We start from the raw sequence: 16,769 nt of genomic DNA on the forward strand, positions 1-16,769 counted from the left end.
GGAACTGGTGCATTATTCGTGCTATCGCTGACGCCGCTCAAAAATCGGTTCTAAACCGATTTGGAACCGACTAAAACCAGTTAATCGGTTAAGGTAACCAGAAACTGAGAGAACCACAAGCACAAGCTCCACTTATCCACTATCTTATCTCTCTCAAGCGCTTCAATCCACCATGCTTGATCTCAATAGAAATAAATTCAACTTCCCTTCCACGCAGTCAGATGAACTTTGAAATAATGCTCAAAGAGAAGAAGAAAAGACTTTGGGAACTGGTGCATTAATCGTGCTATCGCTGACGCCGCTCAAAAATCGGTTCTAAACCAATTTGGAACCGACTAAAACCAAATCGGTTAACCAGAAACTGAGAGAACCACAAGCACAAGCTCCACTTATCTACCATCTTATCTCTCTCTTAAGCGCTTCAATCCACTATGCTTGATCTCAATAGAAATAAATTCAACTTCCCTTCCACGCAGTCAGATGAACTTTGAAATAATGCTCAAAGAGAAGAAGAAAAGAATGTTGTTTGAATAATTCAGACATTAACACATTTTCTCATCAAGGTAGAAATTAATTTTAATTATTCCCAACCGTTCTTCTTCTTTTTTTAGTATAAAAAATTGAAAAATGTACAAGAGCCTTTGCACAAGAAAAAAAGGAGAGGTTTTGGTGTTTTTATCAAAGGGATGAAAAAGTTTTCCAATTTACAGCACAATATTATTATTATTTTGATTAGCATATTTTCAACATTATACATCTGCTCAACTTTATAGACTGGGTCTGAATGTATTCTCACTCAACAGTGGGTGAAATTTTGCTTTCTTTTAGACCCTCAGCTAGTCAGCGAGAAAATTTGAACTCTGAAGTTCATTGTTCCAACAAAATACTCATACCTTACGTAGTATACGAGTATGTACATACAAAGCTGGATAATGCTGTAAAACGAAAGCACAAATGGCCCTAAAAACAAATGCATGCAAATGGGTGGTGGCCATTAAATCAAAAGGGGGTTGCTCTCTGCAAAAAGCATAATTTACCCACTGTTCAAAGGATACACGCTGAAATGTTGATTAAATCGTATAGATAGGAAACGTCGTATTTTCCACCCGATAAAATTCAAGGGACGTTTTCTGATGTCCAAAACTTAATGGGAAGGACACCCCATCCTACGTTCAGACTGAAAAGTGATGGGACAAGTGGACAAGCCATTATTGAGACTGAAAAGTAATGGGATAACCCATCCTACGTTGAAAAGTAATGGGTCAACCCATCGTGTGTTGAGACTGAAACTAGTTGAGTGGAAAAAAGGAAACAACAGAAGACCAAACACAACTTGTACCTAAGGTCAGGCAAGAATTAATAGGTTTTGTAGAGTCAATAAAATAGAATGAGCAGAAAAAGTCTAAGGATAACATCACACGACTTTCGATGACTTTATAGAACGTGAAAGAAACAAATTGTAGAAACAAACGATAAAATAAAGAAAGGAAGGAATACTGAAAGAATCAATGAAAGAAGGAAAGACATGTTTGCAGAAATAAATTTGCTCTTTTTTTATTTTTCTTCATTTTTTTTCCCCCAACCAAATCCATCCTGTTTTCTCAGATTTGAACCAAAATAAGTGTCCCATATACGAGTAGGTACACTACACAGGGTAACAGAAAGTAAAGTTAAGAAAAAAACTCCGGAACAAAAAGTAGTTATTTCAAAGGCTAATGAACCGTTGGTACGCAACGAACGGTAAAGGTCCGAGGTATAAATTTAATCCACATCATAAACCTCGCCTGGGACTCATTTTCCAATAGGAGAAAACCCCTTCCATGGGAAAAAAGCGTTTTGCCGTGTCCAGGCAAAAAAACTAATCTAGATTTTGTATCGATATCGGGATATAATCCAAACCCGGGGAGTAGGGTAAGTGTACCATTTATTGGCCCATGAAAAAAAAAAGAAAAAAAAAATCAATGGTTCGTCGCACATTGGAAGTGTTCGAGCGATTTTGCCTGAAAAACCAAACCTATGAAAAAGCCAGCCTAGTTTGCTTGGAAGGTAGAGCGTCTGCCTTGTAAGTGCTAGGTCGTGGGTTCGATTACCACCCGAAGCAAATTTTATCCTAAACACGCCTACTGATATGCCTGCTTTTTTCTCTATGGATAACCAAAGAATACTAAAGACACTAAAGTTAGGCATGATTTATACTTGGATGGGTGACCTGACCACCTAAGCATAGAGAGAGAAAGAGAGAGAGAGAAAGAGATTTGTACAACAGCTCCTTGAAAGCTCGAAACATTTTAACTTTTCTCTTTTTTGACTTTTTTCTCTTTCTTTTTCTCCAATACAAATTAAATTAGAGGGAAAAAAAAACTTGGTTCAAAAGTTCGACTGGATCCAAAAGATGACAGAGCTGAGAGCAAACTGGGGTCGGGTGTGTATGCATGCCAAGTTATGTTGACTAGCCAGCGCTTTCTGTATGACTTTGACATCCGCTGATTTCGTTCTGCCTGGAAGTGTCATGTTCCAGGACAAGGCAATGTGTGTCAGTATAAGGTTGGTCATATATCTGACAGCCGTGCACGTGTAATGGAGAAGAAGAAAAAGAAGAAGGAGAAGAAGAAGAAGAAGAGGAGGAGGAAGAAGAAGAAGAAGAAGAAGAAGAAGAAGGTCGGGTGTGGATGCATGCCGAAAAACTTTTCTGTCAGATCCCCTTTTCTTCCTCTTCAAGAGTGGGGAAAAAAGTTTTTCTCGATATGCAGCGAAAAAAATTCTTCCCCCAGCAACAACTCCGCGCGGAGCAACTTTTTTAATGATGTTCTTCATCGTAAATTTTCAAAGAGAAAGAGAAAAAGAAGAAGGAGGAAGAAGGAGAGGAAGGAGAAGAAGAAGAAGGAGGAGGAAGAGGAGGAGGAGAAGACGAAGAAGGAGAAGTAAGAGGAGGAGGAGGAGGAGGAGAAGAAGAAGAAGAAGAAGAAGAATGAGGAGGAGGAGAAGGAAGTGGAGGAGAAGAAGAAGGAGGAGGAGGAGAAGAAGAAGGAAGAAGAACGAGGAGGAGGAGTAGGAGAAGAAGGAAGAGGAGGAGGAGAAGAAGAAGAAGGAAGAGGAGGAGAAGAAGAAGAAGAAGAAGAAGAAGAAGAAGTAGAAGAGGACGAAAAAGTAATAAGTCCGCGGTAGTCAAAATCTTCTTCGGAACATCATCATACAAATAGTACATTTCCTACATTTAGAACATCATTACCAAACATTATACCTCCTTTTAGAACATCTTTCAGAACATTATCTTTAGATTTAGAACATTAGCAGGCCAGAAAGTTCTCATACAATATGTATGCTGTAATCTCAAACTCTCTACTTGTTGCTTTCCCAGTAAAAGTGGCAGCGTAGCAAATTACTTTCCGATTATCTCTCTCTCTCTCTCTCTCTCTCTCTCTCTCTCGCTCGCTATTCTTTGCTTTCCTATATTTTTCTTTTGTTGGGAATAAAAGGAAAATTATCTTTTCGCTACTTTCCATAATCTGTTCTCTCCCTCCGAATCTCTCCTCTTTTTCATCCCCTTTACCACTTTATCAATTTCCTCTTCCTCCTTTCTTCTCTTTGTCCTCCTTTTCTTCTACCTCCTTCTCCTCCTCTTTCCCTCCTCGTTCCCTTTTACCTCCTTCACTTTCTTCATTTCCTCTTTCATCTCTTTCTCTGGTACATCACTGTTTGGACTTTTGGGTCCACCTCAGTAAAATTCTGGATACGGCACCCACTACCCAAATGCCTACAAATAAAGAAGGCTCTTAGGCCAGCCACTCACTATTAGGTAGATCTGACAGGTACACCTGCTCAGGTCCGCCTGTCAGGTCTACCTGATGCCTGATGAGCTAATGTTTGGAAATGATGTTCTAAATGTAGGAAATGTACTATGATGATGTTCCGAAGAAGATTTTGACTACCGCGGACTTATTACTTTTTCGTCCTCTTCTACTTCTCCTTCTTCTTCTTCTCCTCCTCTTCTTCCTTCTTGTTCTTCTCCTCCTCCTCCTCCTTCTTCTTCTTTTTCTTTTCCTCCTCCTTCTTCGTCTTCTTCTTCTCCTCCTCCTTCTTCTTCTTCTTCTTCTTTTCCTCCTCCTTCTTCTTCTTCTTCTTTTCCTCCTCCTCCTTCTTCTCCTCCTCCTTCTTCTTTTTCTTTTCCTCCTCCTTCTTCGTCTTCTTCTTCTCCTCCTCCTTCTTCTTCTTCTTCTTTTCCTCCTCCTCCTTCTTCTTCTTTTCCTCCTCCTCCTTCTTCTTCTCCTCCTCCTCTCCCTTCTTCTTCTCCTCCTCCTCCGCCTTCTTCTTCTCCTTCTTCTCCTCCTCTTCCTTCTTCTTCTTCTTCTCCTCCTCCTTCTTCTGCTCCTCCTTCTTCTTCTCCTCCTCCTTCTTCTTCTCCTCCTCCTCCTTCTTCTTCTCCTCCTCCTTCTTCTTCTCCTCCTCATCCTCTTCCTTCTTCTTCTCCTCCTTCTTCTTCTTCTCCTTCCTCTCCTCCTCCTCCTACTTCTTCTTTTTCTCTTTCTCTTTGAAAATTTACGATGAAGAACATCATTAAAAAAGTTGCTCCGCGCGGAGTTGTTGCTGGGGGAAGAATTTTTTTCGCTGCATATCGAGAAAAACTTTTTTCCTTACTCTTGAAGAGGAAGAAAAGGGGATCTGACAGAAAGTTTTTCGGCATGCATACACACCCGACCCCAGTTTGCTCTCAGCTCTGTCATCTTTTGGATCCAGTCGAACTTTTTAATGTTTGGAAATGATGTTCTAAATGTAGGAAATGTACTGTGATGATGTTCCGAAGAAGATTTTGACTACCGCGGACTTATTACTTCTTCGTCCTCTTCTACTTATCCTCTTCTTCTTCTTCTTCTTCTTCTTCTTCTTCTCCTCTTCTTCTTCTCCTTCTTCTTCTCCTCCTCCTCCTCCTTCTTCTTCGTCTTCTTCTCCTCCTCCTCCTCTTCCTTATTCTTCTTCTCCTTCTCCTCCTCCTTCTTCTTCTTCTTCTTCTCTTCTTCTTCTCCTCCTCCTACTCTTCCTCCTCCTTCTTCTCCTTTCTCTCCTTCTTCCTTCTTCTTCGTCTTTTTCTTGTCCTCCTTCTTCTTCTCCTTCTCCTCCTCCTTCTCCTACTTCTTCTCCTCCTCCTTCTTCTTCTTCTCCTCCTCTTCCTTCTTCTTCTCCTCCTTCTCCTTCATCTTCTTCTCTTCTTCTTTTCCTTCTTCTTCTTCTTCTTCTTCTTCTTCTTCTTCTCCTCCTCCTCCTCCTTCTCCTTTTTCTTCTTCTTCTCCTCCTCCTTCTTCTTCTTCTTCTCCTCCTCCTCTTCCTTCTTCTCCTTCTTCTTCTTCCTCTCCTTCTTCGGTTCTTCCTCCTTCTTCTTTTTCTCTTTCTCTTTGAAAATTTACGATGAAGAACATCATTAAAAAAGTTGCTCCGCGCGGAGTTGTTGCTGGGGGAAGAATTTTCTTTCGCTGCATATCGAGAAAAAACTTTTTCCCCACTCTTGAAGAGGAAGAAAAGAGGATCTGACAGAAAGTTTTTCGGCATGCATACACACCCGACCCCAGTTTGCTCTCAGCTCTGTCATCTTTTGGATCCAGTCGAACTTTTGAACCAAGTTTTTTTTCCCTCTAATTTAATTTTTGTATTGGAGAAAAAAGAGAAAAAAGAAGAGAAAAAAAGAGAAAAGTGAAAATGTTTTCAGCTTTCAAGGAGCTTTTGTACAAATCTCTCTCTCTCTCTCTCTCTCTTTCTCTCTCTCTCTCTCTCTCTCTCTCTCTCTCTCTCTCTCTCTCTCTCTGTCTCGGCAGGTGGGTTAGCGTGGCCGAGTGGAATTGAAGATTTTCATTTTGTTTCTTAGAAATTCATAGCCATATATTGATATGATCATAATAAAAGACACAATTCAATACTCTTAATTCTACTGGATTCGGAAATACTAAACAAGATACGACATTGTTGTATGAATTCGAAAAAAGTCTAATATTCGAGGAGTTTTTGACCAAGTGCTGGTTAACTCCAATATCTAAACTTCAAAATTTGCTCACCACCCGTTAATTTATGCTCAACATCCAGAAGACCACCGTAGGTAAAGACATCATTCCAAGAAAAATAGTAATAGAAAGTGATAACATGTATGGCAATGGTAAGATAAGATAAGATATAAGTTAAGATATGACTTACATGAAGGGTGACGTTGTTGTAGGTGACGACCAAATGTGACGGAATAACTCCCAGTTGACAGCCATGTAGGATGCCTTCTTCTTCTATTTCCCTTCCTTCTTTTACACCTACTTCTTCCCATTCACCTTCTCCTTCTACCTCCTCCTCATTATCCATTAGCAGATGGCGGAGTAGTCGACAATCATATGAATGCAAGTCACGTCACTTGTGTACCGTCAGAACAATTTTGCATTTTGCACACTGTTATGTGAAAAACAAATTAATTTTAATTTCAAAAGAGCACAAATAATGTCACACATTACCTCGCACTTGATGGGCAGGCGGGGGAGATGACATTAAAGTATGCGGGGAAAATTCCTGAAATTTTTCATTTCCTATTTGCCATGAAATTAGTACGTTGTGTTTTTCATTTTAATTATGTTTGCTCGAATCCAGACGAGGCGGGGGGGGAGGGGTTGTTTGCCCTGTTTTATGCACAATTGACAGTCTCGTATGAAAGCGAGAGGAAAAACTTTATATTATACGGTTTGAGGATTCAGCATTCAGTATCATAAAGTTGCAACACATTTCGTGGTGATAGTGAAGAGAGGTCGAACGAACCCATTGACTTCCAGAGTTCATCAAAGTTTGCAACTTTTTACTTTCCCTATTATGATTCTGCACCTCCAGAGTCTAGACCAGAAGTCGCCACCCTTTCACACATGGAGAACTTTCACTTCTTGGAAATATCTGAATTTGTTTGAAGTCGTTTAAAAAGCTAGTTAACGTCTCTGAGAGGCAAATCGATGGTGAAAAGTTGAATTTTGTACTTGTGGTTTTTTGAAAGAGTCATTATTAGGTATTAAATACCTAGGAGTCACTTTTTACTGAAATTGTATGATGCAAGCGAAATTTCCCTAAAGTACTCACCTCATGTTCCATTCTGTTTCAAGGCATAGACTGGGAGGACCTAGTGCAGAGGATCAATCGAATTCAAGAGGCCAAGTTTGCCTTCACATGCACGGAGCATGAGGCTAATGTCGGAGCCTATCTGGATACAGCTCGCGAACTTCGCATACTGGATGAAATTTCGTACGAAAATAAAGGAATATTTGCGAAAAGTAAGGATTTGGGATTGAAGAATAGTTTGGCCAGGCACTCACTATCGCACACGATGTGAATGACCGCACACGATCGGCGGACCTGATCAGGTCTACCAGATACCTGATGAGTCCACACACTATCATCAGGTAGATCTGACAGGTACATCTGATCGGGTCCGCCTGTCAGGTCTACCTGATACCGGATGAGCACAATTTAAAAAGCTAGTTAACCTCTCTGAGAGGCAAATCGATAGTAAAAAGTTGAATTTTGTACTTGTGGTTTTTTGAGAGTCATTATTAGGTATTAAATACCTAGGAGTCACTTTTTACTGAAATTACCTATATGATGCAAGCGAAATTTCCCTAAAGTACCTACTCACCTCATGTTCCATTCTGTTTCAAGGCATAGACTGGGAGGACCTAGTGCAGAGGATCAATCGAATTCAAGAGGCCAAGTTTGCCTTCACATGCACGGAGCATGAGGCTAATGTCGGAGCCTATTTGGATACAGCTCGCGAACTTCGCATACTGGATGAAATTTCGTACGAAACTAAAGGAATATTTGCGAAAAGTAAGGACTTGGGATTGAAGAATAGTTGGGCCAGGCACTCACTATCGCACACGATAGTGAGTGCTGGCACACGATAGGCGGACCTGATCAGGTCTACCAGATACCTAATGAGTCCACACACTATCATCAGGTAGATCTGACAGGTACATCTGATCGGGTCCGCCTGTCAGGTCTACCTGATACCGGATGAGCACACTCCCTATCAGGTAGACCTGACAGGTACAGATCCGCCTGATCAGATCCGCCTGTCGGGTTTCCCTGATAAATAATGAGCACACACACTAGACTGACGGTGGGTAAGACGTTTGAGCTGACACTGACAGGTGACAGAAAAGTATTCTGAAATGTGATCTCAAAAATGGCTACCAGTAGACAGTGTAGAAAACTGATCAGATACGCCTGTCGGGTTTCCCTGATAAATAATGAGCACACACACTAGACTGACGGCGGGTAAGACGTTTGAGCTGACACTGACAGGTGACAGAAAAGTATTCTGAAATGTGATCTCAAAAATGGCTACCAGTAGACAGTGTAGACATACTAACGTCACACATGATACCTATTACTCAAACCCAGCATTATGGTCAAAATAGATCTAGAAAAAGGCCTCCGTGATAATATTGTAAACCTCAACCTTAGCAAGTCTAATATTATACCACTGATATAAATATACACTTTTTATTGGTATAAGTAGGGCCTTTGTATTGGTATAATAAACGCCATATGTCGCTGCGACCTGGTCAGATCTTTTGTGACCAAAACAAAACTGATAAATGATTTCTCAATTTCTTTTAGCCTTAAGAAACCATGTGTTTTCTCAATCACATTGATCTCAGATACCATGATCTTGGTACAAAACAAAACTGATATATCCACAGGTCAACAATCAGCTTGGAAACAAAACTTACAGGACGCAGATGACGAGAAATCCAAGCTACTCAACCGATTCCTGAGAGAAGACAATGTAGACGAAATACTTCATGGAAGACACATTCCAACTAATGAATATCGGTCTGGAGACCCAATCATTGATAAAGCTAAAGGTAACTTTTTGGACAGTTTTACATACTTATCCAGGCGATTTTGTTATAGGTTGGCAGATATTTATTCCTTTTTTTTCCAAGCACAATGAGTGACCCAAACACGAATACTACATATTACTCGTAGATAGCAGATGATGAATGAAAGATTCATTTTCATTTACCAAAATGCATTTAAATACTTCGTAATTGTGATCTTGTGCAAAATGACACTGTGACACATCTCATGAAGTCCTTCTGAATTCAAAATTTTAACACTCCTCAACTTCTTCACAGATCTGACTGAATCCTTCGCGTGCAGTTCGACTTACGAGGTGGTCTACTTTGACTCCCTCCTCCAATGCAAAGAAGCCAAGAGGAAATCCAACCAAGAGCAAAGTAATTAATATAGGTGTGGCGCTCACAACAAAATACATAATTATAACCTTACATCACAGAAGAAAACCTCGAGCAAGAAAACCCTAACGCCATCCACGTTGCCAATTTCTGATGTTCAAGTTCGTTTCCGGAGACGGAACGTCTATAGAAACACAGATTCTCCTTTCCTCATATTTCAATCTCTGAAGGTTTAAATACAACTTCCGAAATCTTGGTCAGCAGCAAAACTACGTGAAAGTCTTCCACGCCAATGTCAGCAAAGTTAGCAATATTTTGGTCAGAGATATGTGGGCCATGGTCAAATGTATCGACGAACATCTGGACCATACTGCAGAACGACCGGCCAAGTTTTCCGATAGAAACAGCATGGAGTGGGTTCGACCCTCGATCAAGTTTCTGGAGAAGAAATATTCGACCTATATGTTCAGTGAGTATTTCTACATCGATGTGTTTTTCGTGTGGTGTCTACCAGTTCAATTTGTTCTCCGGTGTCATTATTGGATTACTGATGTACACATTTTTGATGATCAGAAACGACAGGTTTTTTTGTACTTTTGGAGCGAAGACAGTTTTGTTTTTGTCGCTGGCTGGATTAAAATATTCTAGCATTGAACCTTCCATAATGAAGAACATCTTTAACAGTTCGCATTACTTTGTTGATTTTTGTTATTGTTTACCAATAATCTCCTCTTGCTTCTTACAGGGATGACTCAAAAGAACGAACCTTGTAGCATCCCTGCGATTGTATTCGATGTGACCAAGGAATTCACTAAAATTGTGTTGAAACCAAACCTGCATAAGACGTCTTCGTCCAAGTTTGATAATTCCTTCTACATTAAGATATGCCTACCTCATCAATCAAATGTGGGGAAACAAAAGTTTACAGCACGCTCAAGGATTCAGGCATTTCTGACCTGACTGGGTAGCTGAGTACCTCATCGCTCATCCCTTCCTGAATTGAAACTTGAGATGAAGAGAGTTCCAGGAAAAGTGTGAAAATGGAGTTCCAGATAAAGTGGAAATGAGAAAATCCTATATGGAAGGCCAAAGTCATAAAGGGAAGTATTGATGGAAGGTCAAGAGTGACACAATTACGTACGAACGATCTCCATTTCTTAGAAGACGGGTTGAGAATGTGGAAGATTCCAAAGGAGAGAATACTACAATATGGGTTATATCTTACATCAAAGGAAGCGATACTATGGTTGATATTCAAAGAAAACGTCAAAATATGCATAATTGCATATGTTATAAAGAGAAAAGTGCTACAATGGACCATCTCACTTTCAAAGAAGACAGTGTCAGTATATGGAAACTTTCAAAAGGATATACCTAGTTGATGTACTCTCCAGAGGTCAATCGAAATCGAAGGTCAGAAAGGCACACAAAACCTTTATTTCTGGAATATTGAAGGTCACAACCACAATAAAAATAAAACAAAAAATATTTACTTACTCCCCCAGTTCCTTGCTTCCATTTCTATTTTTGTTGAAATTCTAGTACCTATAGGATTGGATTTATTTTTCCAGTCAGTTTTCAAAATTCATCATGAACCCTACTCACGTACGTCTTCATTTACACAAAATTGTTCCACAAACTTAGTTATGATCAATGATGATATTCCAATATGGGCCTTGATTTACTACATCTTCCGATCAGGTGGGAAAATATTGTCAACAATTAGGTATTTACAAAATTACGCTCGATAGAAATTTCCCCTTATAGCTATACCCTACTTATCTACATGAGTAGTTTTAAAATTCAGAAAAAGATAAAACAATATTATTTCTTCACATCTTCAATATTTCCAAATTTTGATGTCTCTGTATTCTCAAAATTGTGGTTTAGGATCGAAAGCACGCCAACCAAAGAAAGTGGAACTCTTCCTGTTGCTATAAGACGGGTGTTTCAAAAGAATTCTTCAATTTCCTGTATAGGATTGGATTTATTTTTCCAGTCAGTTTTCAAAATTCATCATGAACCCTACTCACGTACGTCTTCATTTACACAAAATTGTTCCATTTTTCTTTGGTCACAATTTTCCTCTTTTTTTCTTCCTTCCACTTCTATTTTTGCAACTTTGTTTCCTACGCTAAGTAGATTGTATCTCTCTACATTTCCATTACTACTTACATGTCCATATCACTGCAACCTTCTTGAATGATATGTCTTCGTCACAGCACTATACTCTGACCCTGATAAATATCCTCCCTTTGTGCCTCTTCTCTGTGTACCTCTTCCCTTTCCCTCCTTCTCCTCCTACTCTTCCCCTAATACTCATCCTCCTCCTTCTTTCTTCTTGATCTGGAATTGATTTCACGAGTCAAGAGAAGGGAACCCTCGCTTCGTTTAGCAGAAGGAAACCAGGGTATGTCTTCTTGTGACATGTTCATATGCGCTGCAATCTTCTTTATTGAATCTTCAAAAGCTCTTCCACTTTGATCTGACTCTAGAATATCTCCTCTACCGTCGTTGTGTCATTCCTGTTTATCTATTCATCCCAAAATCCAGAGGAAGCAAAAAGAGAGAAAAGGATTCAAAATGAATTAGTGCAGCTTTATCCTCTTTCTCCTAACCTCCACGTCCTATCTATCCTTTTTACCCCCGCACCCACTCATCCCTTTTATTCACCCCCAACCTTATCCCTTTATTTTTTATTTTTGGCTTGATGAGACTACATAATCTCAATTTGGACGTGTAAATCTAAACACCTAATAAACTCATAGTTATTGGAAGAGGTAGCTGTTTTCGAATCTACGTTACGATGACAATTAAGAAGCCGACTACCAACTGTTGTAGACTTATCAAAGCAGCAGTTTGGTCTCACCACCTCCTAAGATCCCAATTTAGTGTCCAGTTATTGTTATGCTTAGTGGTAAATTTCAAATTTCCAATTTGAACATTATCATTATCATCTCATCTTTTCCGAATCGTCTTCAGGTCGTCTGGATCACGCTCTGAAGCTTCTCAACAGCAAGCTCGCATTTTTCTTCAACCAAAACTTCGACTCCAACGATCGGAAAACCTACTTGAAGTTGGCGGTCACCATTTCCAACTTGCTGCCCTATTTCGCATCTCATCTTTTCCGCCGAATCGTCTTCAGGTCGTCTGGATCACGCTCTGAAGCTTCTCAACAGCAAACTCGCGTTTTTCTTCAACCAAAACTTCGACTCCAACGATCGGAAAACCTACTTGAAGTTGGCGGTCACCATTTCCAACTTGCTGCCCTATTTCGCCAAACCGGGCGAAAGCCGAACCCTCATCAAGTCTTTCCACATTTTGAAGAACTGCTGCGGGCTGTACGAGCATTATGTTGCGGGAAGTTACGAGAAAGCGATGAAAAGCATTGAGAAGATGAATGTGCTCCCACTGGATGTGAGTGAAGTGGAAGCGCGACATGAAGAGTTTCAGATGTATGATGTGTCGATGAAGAGTGCGATAGGTAAGAGAAGATGAGAATGAAAAGCATTGAGAAGATGAATGTGCTCCCTCTGGATGTGAGTGAAGTGGAAGCGCGACATGAAGAGTTTCAGATGTATGATGTGTCGATGAAGAGTGCGATAGGTAATAGATGAAAAGCATTGAGAAGATGAACGTGCTCCCTCTGGATGTGAGTGAAGTGGAAGCGCGACATGAAGAGTTTCAGATGTATGATGTGTCGATGAAGAGTGCGATAGGTAATAGAAGATGAGGGGATAAATAAAAAACAAGGGTCCTCTATTGGGTTGTATGGAAAACGAATACTACTTCACTTTTTGTACAATGGATCTTCACAAAGTTACCCAGTCTTCAATCAAGTAAAAGTGTCCTCGGTCCTCGACCAAAAAACGCTAAGCCAAAGAGCTATAGCAACATTCCTAAAAACGAGGTGCAAAAGTCAAAGCTCTGCGAACCCGCAAAATATACAGGGTGGTACGTATGTCACAGAACATCCGGGAAATATAATTTGGAAGGCGAATTTAGTAGGAGATTGGAAACCATTGACTGATAAGAACAGTAGATTGGAAAACAACCACTTTACGCTAGGCTTGAGACATGTTTATCTGTTACACTGATAGACCTGTTTTTGTCCTCTTTTCACGAGCAAACGACTCAGCCGATTTTCAATATTTTTTTTCTAAGAAGAGTAACATGGGTTGCTTAAAATGCATGACATTCCATCCTGGTTCAAAATAACGGTGCTTCACGAACTTGCCTAAAATGGTGACAAATAGGTGCCTAATATAAAAGATTAGGTCGTGTTAAATATTTTCGACCATAAGAGATAAGGGTATCTATTATCAGGGTGTTTGAATTTAAAGAGAAAGTAAAAATTTCTACTGACCAAATGACCACGGACCACCCTGTTTATCCAGAAAGGTTTACGTGGAGATAAAAACAATTTAGAAATCCTTTCCCAGCACACTTTTCACAGTTAATTACTATTATTATTATCAGCATAGGAGGGAGAGAGAGAGGAAGGGAGGGGAGAGAGAGAGAAAAAGTGGGAGAGAAAGAAAGAGATAGGGAGGGAGAGAGGGAGGGGGATAGAGAGAGAAAGGGATTATTGAAGATTATAGAAAGGGAGAAGGAAGAGAAGCTTTACTATACAAATAAAACTGGAGAACAAAGTACAGGGTGTATCCAAAAGATGTTCTCCCTCGTTGATAAATGTCACTGTTTGATAAAGGTTTGACGTCATGGTATAACTGCTAAGGTTTTTGGACAGGGGTATCACCCTCCATTCGGGGACAAGCTACCCGCATCGTCACGCTAACCTTACCCAGCCTGAGTGGGGCCGGGAAAAGTCAGCACGTGGTAGCTAGTCCAGATGATCACCCATCTGGTTACTAACAACGGACAATGTTGCTTTACTTCAGTGAACTTTTGGGAACTGGTGCATTAATCGTGCTATCGCTGACGCCGCTCAAAAATCGGTTCTAAACCGATTTGGAACCGACTAAAACCAGTTAATCGGTTAACCAGAAACTGAGAGAACCACAAGCACAAGCTCCACTTATCCACTATCTTATCTCTCTCTTAAGCGCTTCAATCCACCATGCTTGATCTCAATAGAAATAAATTCAACTTCCCTTCCAAGCAGTCAGATGAACTTTGAAATAATGCTCAAAGCGAAGAAGAAAAGAATGTTGTTTGAATAATTCAGACATTAACACATTTTCTCATCAAGGTAGAAATTAATTTTAATTATTCCCAACCGTTCTTCATCTTTTTTTAGTATAAAAAATTGAAAAATGTACAAGAGCCTTTGCACAAGAAAAAAAGGAGAGGTTTTGGTGTTTTTATCAAAGGGATGAAAAAGTTTTCCAATTTACAGCACAATATTATTATTATTTTGATTAGCATATTTTCAACATTATACATCTGCTCAACTTTATAGACTGGGTCTGAATGTATTCTCACTCAACAGTGGGTGAAATTTTGCTTTCTTTTAGACCCTCAGCTAGTCAGCGAGAAAATTTGAACTCTGAAGTTCATTGTTCCAACAAAATACTCATACCCACGTAGTATACGAGTATGTACATACAAAGCTGGATAATGCTGTAAAACGAAAGAACAAATGGCCCTAAAAAAAATGCATGCAAATAAGTGGTGGCCATTAAATCAAAAGGGGGTTGCTCTCTGCAAAAAGCATAATTTACCCACTGTTCAAAGGATACACGCTGAAACGTTGATTAATTTCACTTACCAACTCACCAAATCAGAACTCGGGTCCAAATAAACTCTGCAATGCCAGATCTTCATTCCAGTTGATCTCTCGCATCAGATCATGTGCAGATTTGGCCATCACTTCACTCATGGCCGATTCATCATCAATACTCAGTTTTCTTCTCCTAGCACGTAGGATTTTCCTATTGTTTTTACTCTCCGATTGTTCCGTGTTTCCAGGTTTAGGGTTATGTTGACTAGCCAGCGCTTTCTGTATGACTTTGACATCCGCTGATTTCGTCCTGCCTGGAAGTGTCATGTTCCAGGACAAGGCAATGTGTGTCAGTATAAGGTTGGTCATATATCTGACAGCCGTGCACGTGTAATGGACACCATCAGGACGTCTCCTATAACAGAGGAGGCGTGTGTAGTAGTGGATATCCAACACGTTGAAGCCGTACTTCTGAACCACACCAGCCGCATAGAAGTTTGCCTCGAGAACATTATACTGGAGGAACTTCTTGATAAAGTCCAAGTCTTTGACGACAAGCGCGGACGATGTATGTGTAGAGGATGGATGTAATGCTGTCAGCCAGATAACCAAGGTGGAAGGCGGTAGAGATTGCTTGAGTAGCTCCATGAGTTTGACAATATTCGTTTTGAACGCAAGGTAGCCATCAGGTCCCCATCTTGTCAAATCCCACAGGGTAGAGTTGATAATCACCACGTCTGGAGGGTGTTGTCGATAGAAGTTAGAAGTCAGTCTCTCTTCTATCCTCCGATTGAACACTCTAGTTGTAAAACTAAACTCGATCGTCACTCGCCCTTCCCTCCAAATCCGATCTTCCACATAGTCTCGAGTCTTTCTTAACCCAGAGAACATGATTCGCTGATCGTTGAGGAAACTTGGTTCTCCTTTGGCTTGATTTTCACGTTGAGTGATTAGTCGACCTGTGCATAGGAGACAGAGCAGATCCTTGTACAACGCCCGCGTGTTTGAATCACCGATAAATAAAATGTGTTTCTTCCTGAGCAAAGCCCACGCCTCGCTCTTTAAAAATGTGTCCGCCATGCTCCTAAAAAATTCGACGTCCGGAAATAAAAGCGAGTTCTCTTAGAAAATCGCTCTTGGAAAAAATTGACGTTTTGAATAAAACGCGGGTACAAGATCCAACTGGTTCAAAACTTGCGCTGTTTTAAAGAAAGTCAAGATGTTAAGTTTCTAAACATCACTTATGTTAGAATTTTCCCGAATTTCAGAATATAATAGTCGGCCGAAAATATGAATTAATCCTTGCAAGATTGCATAGGTAGTAGTCGGTACTCGATTTGTGTTGTCTGACTAGGAGTACTGGATCCGTTGTTTCAATGTGGGATGTGCATCAAGCGAGGAACATAATAAACATACCAGTCGCTGGAAACTGAAAAGCACCCTGAATATATTTATGAATTTCATTTAAATTAGGGAAAAAAGCATGATAAAAACTAAGAAAGCAAACACAAGATACAAAATAATTCAATTTACTCAGCGAATTAATTTTCAAGACCTCGACTCGACTCCCTCCCACAACTCTTCCCTGGGCTCGGGGTAAATTTATCAAAAATATTCATCTCAAACACATTTTTCTCGAGTCTTGTTTCCACTCCCCCGTTACCCCGATCTACCCTATTGTTTATTAAGTTTGTTTCTTTGTTAGTAAAGATGGCCACCTGAACTCATTTATGAAGTGAACAATTCAAGAACTGTGATTGATCTACCTACTGTGTTTCATTTCTGCAAGTTTGATCAGTAGCAAGTTGCTAGTGGTAGGTAAGCTAAGTACGAACAACGCAGGGAAATGGTCTTTCAGAAGGTCTGATAAACCTAGGTCT

General features: G+C 40.1%; 1 protein-coding gene and 1 long non-coding RNA gene across 3 annotated transcripts; one reads left to right on the forward strand and one right to left on the reverse strand.

The window, feature by feature from the left end:
* Positions 1-703: 703 nt before the first annotated feature.
* LOC103505316 (PC-esterase domain-containing protein 1B-like) lies at positions 704-16,151 on the reverse strand. 2 transcript variants are annotated; one of them, XM_026820645.1, is made up of 2 exons: positions 14,928-16,151; positions 704-1,074 (listed from the first exon to the last, which is right to left on the reverse strand). In XM_026820645.1, the coding sequence occupies exon 1, from the start codon at positions 15,967-15,969 to the stop codon at positions 14,950-14,952; it is 1,020 nt and encodes a 339-aa protein (XP_026676446.1). In that variant the 5' UTR covers positions 15,970-16,151; the 3' UTR covers positions 704-1,074; positions 14,928-14,949. The 2 variants fall into 2 exon arrangements, with proteins under 2 accessions (XP_026676446.1, XP_008467867.1); XM_008469645.2 differs by lacking the exon at positions 704-1,074 and adding an exon at positions 14,559-14,789 and having other exon boundaries at positions 14,938-16,151.
* On the forward strand, positions 7,668-9,242 carry LOC103505305. The gene is made up of 3 exons (XR_541173.1): positions 7,668-7,830; positions 8,709-8,873; positions 9,147-9,242. It is a non-coding gene; the product is annotated as an uncharacterized LOC103505305 (long non-coding RNA).
* Positions 16,152-16,769: the final 618 nt, after the last annotated feature.

Source organism: Diaphorina citri, unplaced genomic scaffold, assembly GCF_000475195.1.
Source record: "Diaphorina citri unplaced genomic scaffold, Diaci psyllid genome assembly version 1.1 scaffold163, whole genome shotgun sequence".
Taxonomy (NCBI): domain Eukaryota; kingdom Metazoa; phylum Arthropoda; class Insecta; order Hemiptera; family Psyllidae; genus Diaphorina; species Diaphorina citri.